Below are 17,766 nucleotides of genomic sequence, written 5' to 3'. Positions count from 1 at the left end.
AAAGCTGCATTCCAGCTAGTTGGTCTCCAGCATATACTAATGCAGGGGACTATTCCTCCTCAAGTGGAGGACTTTGAACTTCTCTTTGCTAAGTCTGAGGTCAAGATCCTGCTAAACAGCAGCACAACCCACTGGTAAATCAGCCACTCGTCCCAGTGTGGTGTCATCTGCAAACTTGCTGAGAGTTCACTCTGTCCCATCATCCAGCTCATTAGTGAAGATGCTGAAAGAGTATTGGATGCAGTATTGCCCCTGGGGTGCACCACTCGTTACTGGCCTCAAACTTTGTGCCACTGATCACTACCCTCTGGGCCTGGACATTCAGCTAGTTTTCAGTCCACCTCACTGTCGACTCATCAAATCCATATGTCATCAGCTTCTCTGAGGATCTTATGGGAGACAGTGTCAAAAGGTTTATCAAAATTGGTAAGGCTTACTCTGAGACTTGGGACAGAGGTGCTCAGTGCCTCTCACTGCTTTGTCAGAGAACACCTGACAGGGAGCTCTGAGACCACCAGCCAGAGTGCTGTCATGCTCAGAGACACCTGACCATGGCGCTCCCTCCACAAACAGCCAACTCTGTGAAGAACCAGGGTTACTGGGAAGTGCTGGGTCTTGGCTAGTCCCTCTGCTATACCCCATCATAGCAGTGAGGTAGAAGGCTGGTAAAGGTATCTTCCAAAGTTTGGGTAAGGGCAGAGGTTGTCTGAGGACCATCCTCTAACTGATGTGTTGTCTTTGTAACAACCAAGTGCTCTTTTCTGCATGCTTTTTCCCATAAAAAATCATGTGTGACCTGGCCTCATCATGATGTCACATGGATCTGTTTCCTGATAGATTAACTAGACCTCATGACTCCTGCATATGGTCACAGACCTCTTTAGCAAACTGTGAAACCCATGTGGCTTTCCTTGAGCTAATTGCTCAACTCCCTCAAAATACTTGGTGACTTCATCTGCCTTTTCTAGCACCAGAGCAAGTGTCAATGTAAGTTGCCAATGTATGTGGGGATCTGCAGTCTTCCCAGGTGAAAATCTGCAAGCAAAATGTGACCCTTTTTTTTAATACAGGACACCTTCTTGTTTTCTAGGTAAACATCCCATGCTATCTCCAATGAATCCTAACTCCAGCCTGCCTCCACACATATATAAACCTAGCATTCCCAGACTCTTGCTTCTCAAGAATGAAGCAGGGACTGTAGTTCAGTGCTGTCTGAACAGTCAGAAGATAACCATCATTACAAATAATTCCTTGAACTCCAGCTGTGCAGGATCCTGCAGGTCCAGCAGAGCTTTTTCTAATCTTCAGATTAGAAAAGCAGATGTAAACATGCTTTCCTCTGGCACCACGTAGCTTGTGTACTAAATCATTACTCTGAGAACCTTACTACATACAGCCACATTATTGGGATCACAACAAAGGACTTAACCAAAACCTGACTCAGGAGTAAGATCTGATTTCAGAGTGTTGGAACAGACTGCAGACATGTAAATAAATGTGATGTTTTTCTCCTGGTAGCAGAGAGATGCTATTATATTTCAGATGCTATTTATTTTAATTTTAGTGAGTTGTGGCTAACTAAATGTATTAGCCATTCACCACACTGTATGCCACTAGCTATAGAAACTCAACTGTCTTTACCATATTAACACCCTTGGACTTTCGGATGGAGCTTTGGCCTTTTTGAAAATATTCATCACCCATTTGAATCTGAATAAGCTACTGGGAAGCCAGGTGTTTTCCACACAGAGCTTTCCCATTCACCTTCCTCTCAACCCGGAGACCCCACTGTTGTGGGCACAGGATCCCCTTTCCACTCCTGCCAGACTGCCTGGCCAGGCTCTTAAGCAGGAAATGAAAAGGGCCAGTGGAAGCGCCCAACTGGCCTGAGGAGCACACAGTCCCTCCTTGCAGCAGTTCGCAGAAACCACCTCTTAGGTTTCTATCATTCTGGAAGTTCAGGCCCTTTCTTTCTGCTTAGGTAACTTCACTGTCCTAATTGTTATCCTGAATTCCTGCAGTGTTTGCAGCAACATTTTTGAAACTGAGCCCTCATGAACTACATAAGAGCGTTCTCTTCTGAGTTCATTTTGTTCACATGCCATTTTCACACGAACAGCCTGGAGGCAAATAAAGAGACAAAGAGGGCAGAACAAGAAAAGCTAGTATAGCAAGGTTAATTGTTTAATCAGAGTTTGTTTGAAAGGTGCCTTCTGTCCCTCCTTGCCCCAAAGCAGAGAAAAGTAAGCATACCCTAGAAGGGGTCAGCAGAGTTAACATTTACTCTCAGATTCAACACCAGCTCGAGGCTCTGATTTCCCATACAGAAGCACAAAAAAACCTGCTGCTAAACCTCCAGGTCCACATTTCAGCTTCCTCTAAGGCAAATGCCTGCTCACTTAGGCAGGGCAGAGTACTCCAGACTGCATAACCTGCAAAACAGGGGATCCAGTGAAGCTGTTCAGCTGCTGTTGAAAGCCCAGGCAGAACCGGCAGGGGAAGGGGTGCTACCTGCCTTCCAACGGGAAAGGCCGGTGGAGGGGTGTGGAGAACAGGCAGGGATGTTTGAAGCCATCAGTGTACATCCTATATATCACTACACTATCCCTCATTTTAACATACTATACAACTGCGCAAAGGCAAAGCCTTTTTTTTCTCCCCTCTCGTTACCAGAGAGCTGGGCTGCTGTCAGCTGTGTGCCAGCTGCCCAGCCTGACCGGCAATGCAAGCAGCACAGTTAGAGTTCATCATGCAGCCTGTTCCCCAGAAGAACACCCCTGTTCACAGGGATTAACTCCATCCCCAAGCCACTGGTCTGATTAAATGGGGGGAAGAGAGGGAGGAATTGAAACTACCAAACTGATAAAAATTGATCAAAGTGTTGTTAAAAATGTAATAATTTTTTAGACTGTAGGCTGAGTGGACATTGGGCAACAACATTTTACCAAGATTTGTTCTTTAAAGGAGAGGCCAGAAGACCAGGTGAGATATGGCACTGGAGCATCTGGTTCTGTGTGAGAAGATAGGCACTCAGCTAGGCCCAGATAACTTGTACATCCTTAGGTGACTCATAAGCTCGGTCAAGATTAGGGACAACACAACCGCCTCCTATGCTTATCATTTCTGCAGAGAAGGAGTGGTGAACAAATCACAGAAATGACCTGTTGCTACTCTGAGCCAAGGGACAGTAAGGGAAAACCTTCTCAAAGGTGCCCTCTATGCATCCCTCAGCCACCCTCCCGAAACCCCTATACTTACGTATTACCATGCCTGGACATGTATGTCTGTACAGCCTGCCTGAGAGTGACAATGATCTTTCAGCTCAGAAAGCCAAGACAAAGGCATGTAACACCGAGCTGTTCACACTTGGGGGGTACTGTACTGCACCTTCCAAGCCTGTGGTCATGTTTTCCTGCATATTGGCAAAAACACTAGTACAACTTATATGGCACAGGGGACCAGGACAAGAACACATGGCTGTTCCTGCAAGCTCATAAGTATGCTCGTTTGTCTCAAGGCATTTGGTTAGTTCTCAGAGCAGACTCAAGAATGTCTCAGACTAACATCCTGTGCTCTGGGGCTCCTTCTCTAGCAAAGTTTCAGGAAAAGAAAAAGACAGACCTTATACTGGGAGGTAAAGCTAACACGGAAGTGGCCCAGCAGACACAGTTCCTGACTTAAACTTTCCACAGTGCTACATAACACAGTACCAAAGGAGCACTTGACTTAAATAAAAAGAACTTACATTAGTATCAACCCAAACCAAAGGCCTATCACTCTGGAAGTGGATTAATCGTCAGGAGAGTAGGAAATAAAGGTCCCATGCCAGGCAAAGGAGCAATGAGATTTGGAGAAGCAGGATGACAAACATCTGCTAAAGTGGAAAAGTGCAGTAAGAAGAGAATTGGGCTTGGACAAGCCCAAAGGAATTTGGGCTCTTCCTTCTACATAGTGCTGTCCCAGGGATAATCAGCCTCAGGCTCCAAATATAACGTTCTCCTTTTTCAACAATGGAGAGATTTTAGAAACCAAGTATCTGATACAGGGAAATTTGAATATAGAATACAGCTTGTTTACTGAACAAGCTGTTTCCCACAACTGGCAAACACATTCAAAAAAACCCCATGTACCTGCATATATATTAATGTGTATGCATACACATGCATAATGCAGCCATGGGAGAAAAGAATACGTTAAGCAAATGTTTCAGTGCTGAGAAGCAGTAAGAACTGCAAGCATGTGTGTGTAGGATGTGACTCCAGTAGAACAGTGTAACACTGGTGGGTTTCAGATTAGATTGCAGACAGGAAAAAAAAAGGTATTTTTCTGAGATAAAGAAAGCAGAAAGCTTAAAAGCAGCAGAAGAACTCACAACTGAAATACCTTGTGAAAGAAGAATCACACGGATATATATGTATGTATGTGGAAATGGGAAAAAATTGCAATATAAGGTTCACAGCAAACTCATGAAGTACCTCCTGGTCCTCTAATTCTACACGTGCTCATCCTCTTCAAGTCTTCAGTTGCTGCTTTATTTTTTTCCTTTGTTTCTGATGCTTTATTTAGCAGCCTGCCTTGTAGACATATAACAGGATAAAATGAGCAGCTAGAAAGACACTGCTAACAAAATGACACAAAATTATAAACTGCCATGACTATATAGGGATGAGTTAAAACCGACATCAGCGTAGCACATTGATCCCCAGTTAAAAAAATATCTCAGCTATAGTCACGGTGGCTATTCTTGAATTGTGTATAGGTATAAATCTGGTCACAGAGGAAGAGCCAGTCAGTAAAATTTAAGGGTGCGGCACATTGACTTGGTTACTGGGGTGCTTCTGCTATAAATGTACATTATGCTGAATGCATGTGTTTCAGGAAAAACAAGCAGGAAAGGAGAGAATGGCTGGACACAAGTGATCTCTCTGCAAGCACTAAGGCCCACATACTGGGTATCAAAAGACAGTTACGAAGAACTGCAAGTACCCCAAGATGACAAGTCAGGGATCACAAAGGCGCCTATGGCAGCTGAGGGTCCTGTGTGAGAAGGGCGACTGCAGGGCTCCCTTGGGACAGGGCAAACCTGCAGGTCCTGGGACCTGAAAGCGGTCAGAGGAACAGCTACAAAGAAGCCACAGGAAGACACAGACTCGAAATCGCGTATATGAAGGGAAGAAGCTGGAATCAGACTTCTGAAGTTTTGGCAGCTACTGTCTTCCCAGACGTGCGCCCGGCAGGCTCCCTCGTTTGATGCAGGTGCCGTACGTGCTTCCCAAGCTCCTTGCCTTGAGGCAGCTAGTGGTTCATGTCCTGAAAGGATCTGGGTAGCCTCGGCAACGTTCAAACCGCAAGGTGTCATCGGTGCGAGCTGGTGGTACACAGAGTGTAGGCTCGGCAGCAGCGAGGCCGCCTGTACCTCCTGTACCTCCGCGCTGCTGTGCGTGCAGCGGTACCCAGCAGGGAAATGGCTCCCCGAGGCCCAAACGCCCGAGGCGGCCATGCCGCCCAGCACACGGGCACCGCGGGTACGGACCCCCGTTTCCCACGTTGCCCCCCCGGGGTACCGGCGTGGCCTTTGCAAATGCCGTGCTAAAGCCGTGTCCCCCGCACGCCTGACGACCCCGCCGGGCTCGGCGCGGGCTCATCCCGAGCAGCCGGTAGGCCCGGCAGCGGCGCCCCTCGACCCGCGGCGTCCTCCACGGCCGAGCGCGGCCCCCACACGGCGGCGGGAGGAGGCGGCGCTTGCGGCGTGGGGCGGGCCCGGCGTGGCCCCGGCCCCGGGTGCCGCTCCCGCGGCTGCCCGGCGCCTGCGGCGTGTCAGCGGCAGAACCGCCCGGACAGCGGCGGGGCGCCGGGCACCCGCCGCCCGCCATGGGGACCAACGCGCCGCCGCGCCGGGAGCCGCCTCTCCGCGGCCCCCACGTAAGTCAGCGGCACGGCTGGCCGCCGGGGCGGGCCCCGTGGGGGGAGGGCCCGGCGGTGCGGGCAGGGGACCGCCTGCGGGGCTGCCATTCGTCAGCGGCCGTGCCCCGGCGGGCGGCGAGCGGGGGCGGCGGCAGCGGCCGGGCGGCCCGCGCCTTCCCGGGGGAGGCAGCGTCCTGCCGGCGGCCCCGGGGCAGCGCTGCGGGGGGCGCTGAGCCGGCACCCGGGCGGGCGGCGGACCCCGGTCGGCGCGGGGGCGGCGGCAGGTGCCTCCTCCGGGGCCGGTGCGGGACCTGTCCGTGCCTCCGCTCCTCCGCCTGACGTGCCGGCTTGCGGCCGCGCCGGTGACGCGCTGGGCGTGCAGAAGTTCTGCGGGGAACGGTGCTCGGGGGTCGCTCCTTTGTATCCGCGCTCCCGGGTTCCTCGCTGTTCAGTCCGTAGCAAACTGCGGGGTGCTGGTGACCTTCCCGAAGCTAGCACTCTGTGCCTCGTCACTGTCACTTCCTTGTCCGTTATTTGGGAGACGAGAGATAAGGTTTGGACTGGCCAGTGTTGGGGTACTACCTAGAAGGTGGTGGCAGGGTTTTAGGATTATTATTCAGTTTCATTTTGCTGATGTACCCGTGGCAATGAGGAACGGACCCACCATCCCACGTGCTGAACAGGCACGGCGGGGAGAAAGGCATGGCCCCTCAGATGGTTCACATCCAAGCAGGGTATGTGCAGGCGCTGGGAGAAGAGACGTGAATGCAGGCCGGGTAATAAGGGGCTTGAGCTCTGTGGGGTAATTTTTTAGGTAGGTTTTGTCAGAAGGCATTCAGCTAACAAGTGAAGTGAATGCAACATTGAAGGAAAGGCAGAGAAGAGGCATACAGCCGGGAGAAGGACAGCAGGTCCAGAAAGGTTTGAAAGAGAACAGAGAGAGGACCGATGAGCCAGCCAATGCGCCCGGGGGTGGTCCTGATTCCTTGCCCCTTGGCAAGCACACTCCCACTGCAAGAAGTCCTTCTGCTGGTGCTGTTGCCCCAGGCTGTTTGCTTTGCCACCTGTAGAGCAGGTTTTGTGGCTGCCTTTCAGGTGTTTCAAGCTACCAGGGGATATGGCTCTCTGCATGCGGAAGGGGTGCAGAAAAGGCATCAGAGGTGATGTCTGCCAAAATACAAAACAAGATACATGTTCCTATTAGGCAAAGAAGGCCTGTCACATTCGAATCTGAATGTCTTACCATGTCAGCTGGAAACACCTCTTCCTTTGAAATATTTCTTTGCATATCCTCCCTCTTGCCTCCCAACCAGCTTTGAATTCGGATTTGGCTCCAGGTGTGGAGGTGAGAGTAGTATCATCACCTTATATGTTCTCCAGTAAAGACATCCATCTAGAACTCAGGTTTAGGCTTTAAAGAAATACATTTCACCAAGCACTTGAAAACTGCTTGTTGTCCTGATTTTTAAGTAAGAAATTAATCAATAACATTTTTTGCCCTCCTGTAGCACTGTTTCCTTCTGGTGCTTTAAGATCAAATGTGACACCACTGTGTCAGTACATCAGATGCTAAAAAGTAAACCAGCTTAGGGACAGAAGTGAAAATTAACAAAGCTCCCCATTCACATTAAGGAAACCAAGGGTGCTCATGAAAACTATAGAACATTTGCATATCCTCCGAGGTTTTACATTAGAATGTTTGTAAGGAAAAACTAAAGGGACTTTTTGACTTGGGACCGCTCTTCTACCAGAAGTTTTCTCACCTCTGCTGCATTGCTTCTTTTGCTTATAATACTTGACAAGTCTACCAGCAGCTTGGAGAACTTTAGCTAGTAAGAAGGTTGGCAGCTCACACTAGGGGAAATAATGAAGGAAAAGAGATTCCCCTCAGCACTGTGCTACTCAAGGAAAGGGGATTTTTATGGGATGTGTAAAAAAGAGACTAGGGCAGAGTCAAGGATCCCTGTTATTTTTTCCATAAAACAGCATGATTTCATGTGGTAGAAGCCAGTCATAGTGATGTTCCCACTAAGTACTTAGTTTTGAAAATACAAAATGTCCTTTCGAAAATCATGTTCTTTTTCTTCCAATTCTATTATAAGATACTGAGATGGAACATAGAACTTTGTATGGGAAAATACAGGTGTGAGAGCATGATACACAATGTCAGTCTTTCATAACTGCCTTTCAGAGACACATGAGGAGGTTTCAGAAAGTACAGGAAAAGACGGAGAACCTCTCACAACATGGAGTCTCGCTAGCCAAATGGCAGGGACATTCAGGCTGAATTTCTAATATATACTGCCTTAGCAGCCAGGCCAGTCAGAAACTGTTCTGTAACCACATGATTCTGAGTAGCCTCCTACGTCCTTGGGATAATGGATGGTGTATGGTCTTCCCAGAGGGACTCTGCATAGCCTATGGACATGTGTGCTGAAGTCAGAACATCTATCAGGAGAGTTGCCCTTCCTGCAAAATCAGGAAATATTTTAGCAGTTGCTTTTATTTCTTTGTAATTCTGGACCATCTTTCATTAAAACTTCTAGTACTAAATCAAACCTTTAATAAAAGAACATGAATAGCAACTCCAGCTGAGAGAATTAGACTACCCTGAAGGTTAAGTCAAAATAACACCCGGCCCAGATGCTTTTCATGTGACTTTTTTTTCCAGATAAGTACCAAAAAGAAGGAAGGAAAGAAGTAAATGGCCATTTAACATGTGGTTGTTGGGTTTTTTTTTTTCTTTCCTAAATGTCAGTACATCAGATGCTAAAAAGTAAACCAGCTTAGGGACAGAAGTGAAAATTAACAAAGCTCCCCATTCACATTAAGGAAACCAAGGGTGCTCATGAAAACTATAGAACATTTGCATATCCTCCGAGGTTTTACATTAGAATGTTTGTAAGGAAAAACTAAACTAAATGTCATCCTGAACTCCAAACATTTGCTTTTCATCATTTACAAGGTCATGCCTGCCTGTCCAAGTAAAGCACATTTACAAAAGCTTTGTTAGTTGAAGGCTTTGTATCCACTCTTTAGAGATAGTACCTCTTAAAATTGTATGCTTGTTTCTACATTTCCTTGCCTTTTGCTTTATGTTTGGAAAAACAAAACTGTCTCTGGAGGTTACTGGTAATGAAAATAAGGGCTACAGATACTCCAAACAAAAAATCAGGACATTTTATTCTTGACCCAGAATTAAAACCCAAGACATACTTCTGTGTGATGCCTGATACAGAAAAAAAATACTTTTGACAGACATTTGAGCTTTCCATTACAATCCTGCAAGCTTCTTCAAATAAAAAATCTGAAATTGTTTCAGGAAATTATAATAGCCATGTAATAGTTTAGGATTTAACATTGCTTTAAAAGTCATATGCTTAAACAAGACATTTGAATAACTCATATATACCCTTAGTGAACAGTTACAGCTACACTTCTTTGCCCATTTTATATTGTCTCTCAAAATTTCCTCATCTCTTTAAAACTGCAAACTGACTATATGCTTTGTACTGTAACCATCTTTACAATCACATTGTCTTCTTTCAGGTTTTTTCTTAGTGCAGTTAATAGCCAAGTAAAAGTCAACAAGCTACACACAAAACATATCTTTTAATATGGAAACAAAATGGAAATACATGGTTACTATTATCATTCTTTAGTCCTAACAATACATCTCTGCTTAACAGATATATCTTTTTTAATTATGTAGTAGAATTAGTACCCCTTAAAATTAGAAATTAGGAATTACCAGCAGAGACATAATAGTTCAAATATTTTTCAGCCACAGCCACATTGAAAACACAGCTGCATGCAAGTAGGATGCCAAAGATCCTCAGAAAGGTTGAGAAAAATGTAAAAAAGAGATACTAGTTGGACAAGAAAAGCAAACGGGAACCTCTAGACTTGTTCACTACACAGAAGTTACATAGTAAAAGAGGCCAGAGTTTGCTGTAGTATTCCTCCTTAGTGCTAGCTATTTACCTTTCTTTTCAACACTGTATGCCAATTTTAAGTGGAAAAATTGGGCAGTTTACCACTAGATGATCATTTCTGGCTCCTCCCCTTCTTTTCTCCGAGCGTCTAGCCTGCTGGACTTCCTGCTTTGAGACAGCACAACTCTTGCACCTTTATTAGAGCTCACAAGCCTCCACAGACCCACATACACAGATGTTTCTCACTGAACAGACAACGCAGTCCACCCTTTGTCCCTTTGCACCCACTGAAAGCAAGATTGGAGTGAGGGCAGAGGGATGCATGGTGCAGGGCAGAACACAAAATTAGAACTGTAGCACTACTGGAACATGGTAATTTTAGTATCTTCCGTCTTTAAAATTGTGATAATACAGTAGGAAAGAAGCAGAAACAACATAGGTTTAGCTCCTACTGAAAGCTGCATAAAGAATTAAGCTTAGTCTTGCAAACTTGCCTTTTGAATTTGTTACTGTGATAAAAGCCCAAAGTGATCAGAACTTGCTTCCTGGTCATTTGCATCCAGGTAACTTGGCTGTTTCTTCTGCATGATTTCCTCAACCAAGTATGCATAACAAATAATTCTCCCACCTGTAGCTGAGGTGGAGACGGGGATCTGGTATTTGGCAAACTTATCCACTGCTTTACCTAGCGATGACCCCCTCCAATCAAATTGACTCTTGCTGGCTTTTGTCCAAATACTCTGAGTATGTACAGCAGCTCTATTCATTCCTGTTTGAACGTACCTCAAGTTGTTCTAAGCAAACCATGTTGTATACTGATCAGGGGTTCAAATGCCCAGCACAAGCATCAGCACAGTAAGAGGAAGAATTCCACCCCAAGAATCAACCCCAGCCTAGGCTGCCATCATTGTTCAAGACCAACTGGTTTCAAACCAGCTTGGGTATGGTGAACCGTATCATATTCCCCAGTGGATGTTTGATGTGTGTCAACAATAAGCAATTGCAATCAACTGAACAAGGAGCTTCAGAAACAACAGACAAACCATAACCTTAAAAGCTTTTAATCCAAGTAAATTTCGAAGGACACTTTGAAGGACTAAGCAGATCACACAAGCAGAGTGAATCACATAATGATGGCAAGAAGTGGGTCAGTTCCACTATTTTATTTTCAGAGTGGGAAAGAAAAGTTTTGTGGGGTTGGCGTTTTTTTCAGCTGAAATTAAGATTGTTGTTGGAGATTGAATGAACTGAAAAAAATCCTTTTGAGGTTGCCAGCACTCTTTCCAGTGCTTTGCATGGGGTTTCAGGTGGGTCCTATCTCACCTCCCTGCCCCTGACCAAGGAATCCCCGAGAATGGAGGCTGCTTTTCATACCATGCCTCTATCACATCCTACAACTCTTGCTAGAAATGACTCAAATTTTATAGGATATAGGGAAATGGTCTTGTATTGCAATATACCAGACATCAGCATGTGCTACCTTTCCAGTGAGAAAGAAGAGGCTGTTAATCTGTTGTAGAACATTGGCAGCTCTAAAGAAAATCCTGTGATATTTTTTAGCTCATTCCTAGTTGTTTCAATGAGATTCACAACTCTGCTGGTTACCTGGGGCTTTACTGCACCTGATTTTAACATAGAATCATAGAATAATTTAGGCTGGAAACAATCCTTAAGATCATCAAGTCCAAATGTTACCCCAACACTGCCAAGTCCCCACTAAACTGCATCCCTAAGTGCTACGTCTACATGTCTTTTAAACACCTCCGGGGGCAGTGACACAACCACTTCCCTGAGCAGCCTGTTCCAGTGTTCGATAACACTTCAGATGAAGAAATTTTTCGTAATATCCAATCTAAACCTCCCCTGGTGCAACCTGAGGCCATCTCCTCCTGTCCTATTTCTTGCTGCTTGGGAAAAGAGACTGACACCACCTTGCCACAACCTCCTTTCAGGTAGTTGTAGAGAATGATAAGGTTTCCCCTCAGGCTCCTTATCTCCTGACTAAACAATCCCAGTTCCCTCCAGTGCTCCTCATAAGACAGCTCCCTTCACCAGCTTTGTTGCTCTTCTTTGGGCACATATCCACCCCAAAACAAGGAACAAAATTTTCACGTGGTTTTGGATTTCCTCTCCCTTGGCCAGGAATTCTATGCCTAACAATCTTGCCTACATGCAGCTCCTCATTTTCTGTTAGCATAAGACACTCAGCAAAGATGTGAGATCTATGTTGTGGTGAGGAGAGCGTAAACCCCCAAATTTCCCTTTGCATAGCATTTATGTCACTGTTTTATACTCCACCTCTTCCCTTTCTCTGAAACATCACACACAAGCTGCAAGCCCTGAATGAAGTGACTGGGCTAGCTAACACACTGCTGTGGTGGCTTACAGTTACTATTATCTGCACAGCTCACCTGGTTGTTTTAACTGGGAAGAGCAAACAGGAAAATGCAGGAAGGTAGTAACTTGTTATGCTTTCTCTACTGTGTGTATCTGTTTATATTCTCCTTATATCATGTACTATGTGTTACTTGGTCTTTTCTTATAAGGGATATTCACAGTGGAGCCAGAATCTTCAAAAGTTACTGGTTTGGCTGTGTCAGAAGAACCTGCTCTACTGAAAGCACTGTGGCCCTAACCTTTAAAATTCAAGTTGCTTTCAAGTGTTTTAGGCTGAACAGTACAGAATTTACATGGACAGCTGCTTCTAGTTGCTTTTGAAAACCTTAGCCTAAGTTTTCACTTTCTTGCACTCAGCATCAGGTTTTGACACAAATAAAATGGGTGTAAATGAAGAGTTAAGAAGTCATTAAAGCTCTACCCCATGCAGATGTTGATTTTAAAAGACATATTAATTTGCTTTCAGGAGGGAAGAAGTAACACAGTGCTTAGCCCCAGTGCAGACAATCACAGTGCTATTGACTGACTGTCCACACTATCCATCTCCCGGACATAGTCACACACTGACAAATCCCTTGTCATACCACAGTATTGCAACTTTCACCTCCTTCAGCATGGGTTTCCAGTCTGATCTTCGAGCCAGCTGCAAACCAAACCAGATGATCTTGGTCCTTCTGTTCAAATCTTAAGAAACATGGCCACTCTAGAAAGAAGTTCCTAATCTCCAGCATTTCCCGACACTTTGTGTATTAATATCTGTTTAGTCCCTCAAAGGCTGTTACTATTTCTGCATAGCTTTTTGATGAGGAGAGGGCTAATGAATTAATGTGAACACTGAGACCCCCTACTCCTCTCGTGAGCCCCAGTACTGCCTCAGGGCTTGGCAAGGACAGGAGGCCATCTTCAGGATGTCGTTAAGAGATTTTGAACAGCAAAGCATAAGGCTGACTGGAGCTGGCAGGTTATGGGCTGAGGCTTCTGCTCCTATCTCATCTTTCTGGAGAGAATTTGTCTCTCCAGCAGGGCTCAGTTAGTTACACAAGATAAATTTTATCCTGTTTATGTAATATGTGAGTTCTTGGTGGGGAGAAATTGCCGAAAGGAGCATCAACTTTCCACCTTCTGCAGCAAGATGCTGAAACACCATTAGAACATTTCTGGAGAAAACACATGAAGAGATGCACTGATGCTGTTGTAAGAATAATTAACCCTCAGTGTAGTTGCTTCTAGCTTTATAAGTAGTAGTATAATTCATCATTTGTAAATGCATACATACTTTCATACACTCATGCTCAAATTTGATTCAGGCTCTTCCTCAGCATTTTGTTTCAGTGAAACCAGCTGTAGACGTACAGGTGAGTTTACCATAACCTGAAAGCATTTACAGGAAACAATACAAACTGACTTATAATGACATGTCCAGAATGCACATAGGTTTTTGAGCAATGTGCAATATGCATAAAGAAAATCTAGTGATGCAGAGAACAATGAAAACAACTTAAGTGGGACATAAATTGAACCTAAGCACCCCAAGGAAGTCTCTGGATGTAGAAGCCTGGGCCTCACTGGGGACTGCAAATGGCCCTGGCATTTTGTGGAGGGAGAACACAGCAGTGTGCAGAGTCCAGGTGGTTTCTGGTGTGTCTTGGAACAAGTTCTTAGCACAGCAGCCAGATGAGCCAGCAAGGGTAATGCAAACCTGGATCTGATACTCACCAGAAAGGAAGATGTGGTCAGAGATGTGAAGACTGGCTGTTGCAGACCCTGAAATAGTGGGTCCCTTCCAGTTGCTATTACTACCTCTGGTCAGCATTTCAAGTTAAGGTCCCTGGTCATTTGAGAAGTCGTTGTGTATTCTCAAAACACTGAGGCTTTGAGGAGCTATGACTCACTGGATCACAGCTGTCAAGACTTTCTGAATGTCACCATAAGATATTCTCTCTCTCTTGGGAAACAGTTCAGAACTTTAAATTCCCCAGGGGAAAGTCTTAAAGCTTTTTTACTTTACTCTTTAAATTACAGTAATTCCTGTTTAAGATCTTTATTTTTTTAGTTGAAGACTTCAGTATTTGTTCCTCAAAACCTTTCGAAACAAATATTTGTAACTACTAGAAAAGTCAGCTTTTTCTCTCTAGTAAAGGACAGGAATACAACCATTCCTATTCCCTGCATCTATTTACTTTTAGGTATTTCAGACACAAGAGTCACTATTAAAGCTAGTTCTTCTGAGAAGTAGAGGGCAAAAGCAGGAGGGATTTGAGACAGCTCAGTTATGATACGGATGAACAAAGACACAATCTGGACTGAAAAACTGTGTCAGAGTGCAGATACCAAACAGCTGAATGTGGCAGAGGCTTGATCAGATGGATAGCCCTACCACATTCGATAGTCAGGTTTCAACCACAGAAATATGACATCTATCAGAGGGAGAAAAATGGGTGAAGAATTCTCATTTTACTAGGATTGTGTAACATCAGATACCAAAACACTTTATTTAGGTGCTTCTGTAGCAAAATGTAGTGGACATAGGTTGCTATTCTTACACACAGTGCCTAGGGTATTGAACTAGGATCCAAGTCACAGTAATGTCACTAATAACAGACCACTTTGACCCCAAAACACAACCAGTCTGAGAAAACAAAACACATATAATCAACTGAAAGAGAGATGATCGGCAATAACTTGACAGCTGGTTTAACAGCTTTCTTGATTGCGTTGCATGCCACTGAAGTCAACAGGATGTAAGGACGTGCTGGCACTCTTGGCTGAACTAATACCAGAGTCATCGAACTCCGCAGCACACCCAGAAACTTCCTGAGCTACGGGCAGGGCTCTCGCCTGCAGAGGGCTGTGGTTCCTCGCAGCCTGCAACACAACGCCACCACCTCCTTCTCCCTCGCATCGCTGTGGGCTGCTCGCTTTGTCTGCCCTCACTTTGTGTCTCCCACGGGTAGCCTCACAGGTCGCCGTTTTCCGACAGCCCTCATTTTAAAAACTCTTAACGTGACGGTAATCCTCGCAGAGGCTGTGAGATCACTGAACAGCTCCAACTGCTTTGTCGCATGCTTCATCGGTTCGTTCCCTATATAAACCGAGGTAAGAGGCTGCCCTAACACAGGGCACGGTGCCCCGGGACGAGGCCTGCCGGCACAGGGCGCCGCAGCCACCGCCACGGGCCGCCCCGCGCTCGCCCCTTCGTCAGGCACATGCGGGGCCCGTCCGCACGGCGCCAGGCCGGCAGAGAGCCCGCGGCCAGCCCGCCGCTCCGCCGGGCCCCGCAGCCCCTGCCCCGGCCCTCCGCCGAGGCGGGGCGGGGCCTTCGTGCCGGCGCGGGCGTTGATGCCCCGGGCTCCGGCGCCACCGTGGCGGCCTCGGCGCGGAGCGAGGTGACCGCGGAGTGAGGCCCTGCCGGCCTGCGCGGGTATCTGGGCGCCCGGAGGGACCGGGACCGCTCAGGCCGCGCTGCCGGGTGGGGCGGGGCGGGGAGGGAGAGGCGTGCGGCGCCGGCTGGCGGCAAGGGGCGGGGAGGGGCGGGAGCTCCGCAGAGCGGCCGGTGGCCGCGCCGGGGCGCCATGGGGCGGGAAGCCGCGGGCCCGCCTGCCCCCCGCCTGCCCCTCGCCTGCACGCCTGCCCCCCGCCTGCCCCCCGCCTGCCCCCCGCCTGCCCCCCGCCTGCACGCCTGCACGCCTGCCGCCCGCCTGCCGGCTGCGCCGTGCGGCGCGGCGCCGGGGCTGGCGGTGGGCGCGCATGCGCCTGGAGCGCGGCTGGCGGTGTGGGTGCGGGGCGCTGGGCCGGGCCTGTGCCCATTGCGGGGCTGAGCGGCGCTGCCGAGGCGTGTGTGCGCGTCCGCGCCGGCGGGTGATGCAGGGCGCCGTAGTCCCGGCGAGCGGAGAGGTGCGCGGGAGCCTGCTGCGGGGCCGTGAGGCGGGCGGGCGGGGCTGTGGGTGTGTGCGTGCGGGCAGACGGGGAGGGCGGAGGGGCTGCCGCAGCGAGGCGGGTGCGGGAGCGCGGGGGAAGCGGCCCCGCCGGCGGGTGCGCGCGCCCCGGCTGTCACGCGGCCCGAGCGGTTTCGCGGGGGGGGGGGGGGGGGGGGGGGGGCGGGGGTGTCACTTGCAGGGGTGGCAGAAAGCGGGCACGGAAAGGCAGGACGTGCACCCGGGTGACAGGCGCATCGGTACGCTTGAGAGGCGCGCAGGGGGCGATCCCGCGTACGCACAAGCGAGGGGGGGTGGAGGTGGGGAGGGGGGGTTGATCCCCTTCGTGGCGGAGCGGTGGGAGGGGGTTTCTCGCTGTAGCGTGGCGTAATGTATGCGCAGGGCGATGGAAGAAGCAGATGTGTCGGGTGATACAACGCTTCTCCCACTGGCGCTGGTGCGCTCGAGGGGGTTGCTGAGGGACCTGGTTTTGTCAGTGGTCACCTGCACCGGGCTGCAGGAGCGCGCCCCAGCTGTGCGCGCTTCCACGGGCACGGAAGGGTGCCACCACATGAGCACACGTACTGCACATGGTGTGGGGAGAGTTTTGGGTAGTGTAACCTATATGTGTACCACACAGCGAAGAAACTGGGAAGGTCAAATGGCTCCACAAGCACACAGGCATGTGCAGAGACTGTAAAAAAGCAGTGTTCCAGGCTCTTTGATTTTGGAAATAATCTGTTTGGATAGAAAAGTGAATGCAGAATATACAAGTGGTATCATTTGTAAAACACTAATAAAGGGGCGGGCGTCACACGCACCTGAGACTGCTAACAGAGGTAGTATCTACTTGGTTGCTGCAGAATCTGGCCCAGAACCCCCAGCCTTAAAAAGTCCTTTAACCTCTAATAGTCTGAAAGCTTTAAGATGGGATATGGAAGAGCAGTAGACCAAAACAAGTAAGGATTAATTATTTCAGGTAGTCCTTCTTGGAGCACTGTTTTGTTTCTTCTCCTTTCTGCTGAAGATTATCTGTCCCAGCAAGGTGGAAGAGGCAGACCTTGGAACAGGAAGGTCCCAGACTAGACACAGCTGCATAGATCAAACTTGGTATACAAACACCTAGAAACTAAGAGGCAACTGTTAGTGATTAATTATTTGAAAGAATTTCAGTGAACAGTTCTGAAAAGAAATGTTTAGCCTGCAAAACCTGTTAATAAATTCTAAAATAGTAATGGTAACAAAATTATGTAACTAGGACATTTCAGCTTTACTGGGAGGAATGCGCTGTTAATGGTCGAAAGGACTTTGCCATTACTTGTTGACAGTGAGTGCTATCTGAAAATACGGAATTATTTTTGCATTTACAGGCGCAGCATAGGTTGGATTCAAGATAGAATGCTGTCTGGTTTTAAACTGTGATGAAGCAGTACATCACCCGTTTCTTTGGAAATCATCATCCAACTTGACCTGAAAAACAATAAACTGGTTTAATTAGTGGTAGATTTCCCCATGTAGTTGGCACTTCTCAGTCCTTTTGGTAGGATAAATATTTTAGTTCTTCAGAAGAAACACGTTGAAACTGACAGCAACAGGAAAACTCTGTCTGCACTAAG

At 47.7% G+C, this 17,766-nt stretch overlaps 1 protein-coding gene across 5 annotated transcripts in view; it reads left to right on the top strand.

The window, feature by feature from the left end:
- Positions 1-5,773: 5,773 nt before the first annotated feature.
- GNE (glucosamine (UDP-N-acetyl)-2-epimerase/N-acetylmannosamine kinase) overlaps positions 5,774-17,766 on the top strand; it is a 34,463-nt gene continuing 22,470 nt past the window's right edge. The window contains exon 1 of one of the 5 annotated variants that reach the window (XM_056324596.1): positions 5,774-5,922. In XM_056324596.1, coding sequence (XP_056180571.1) covers positions 5,872-5,922 — 51 coding nt within the window. In that variant the 5' untranslated portion in view covers positions 5,774-5,871. Of the gene's footprint in view, positions 5,923-15,137; positions 15,333-15,937; positions 16,131-16,341; positions 16,411-17,766 lie in introns of those variants that run through there. The other 4 variants (XM_056324599.1, XM_056324597.1, XM_056324595.1 and 1 more) reach the window with 4 other exon arrangements.

This window comes from Falco biarmicus, chromosome Z (assembly GCF_023638135.1).
Source record: "Falco biarmicus isolate bFalBia1 chromosome Z, bFalBia1.pri, whole genome shotgun sequence".
NCBI classification, from domain to species: Eukaryota; Metazoa; Chordata; class Aves; order Falconiformes; family Falconidae; genus Falco; species Falco biarmicus.
The sequence above is the reverse complement of the archived record's forward strand: the minus strand, read 5'-3'. Positions and strand labels throughout refer to the sequence as shown.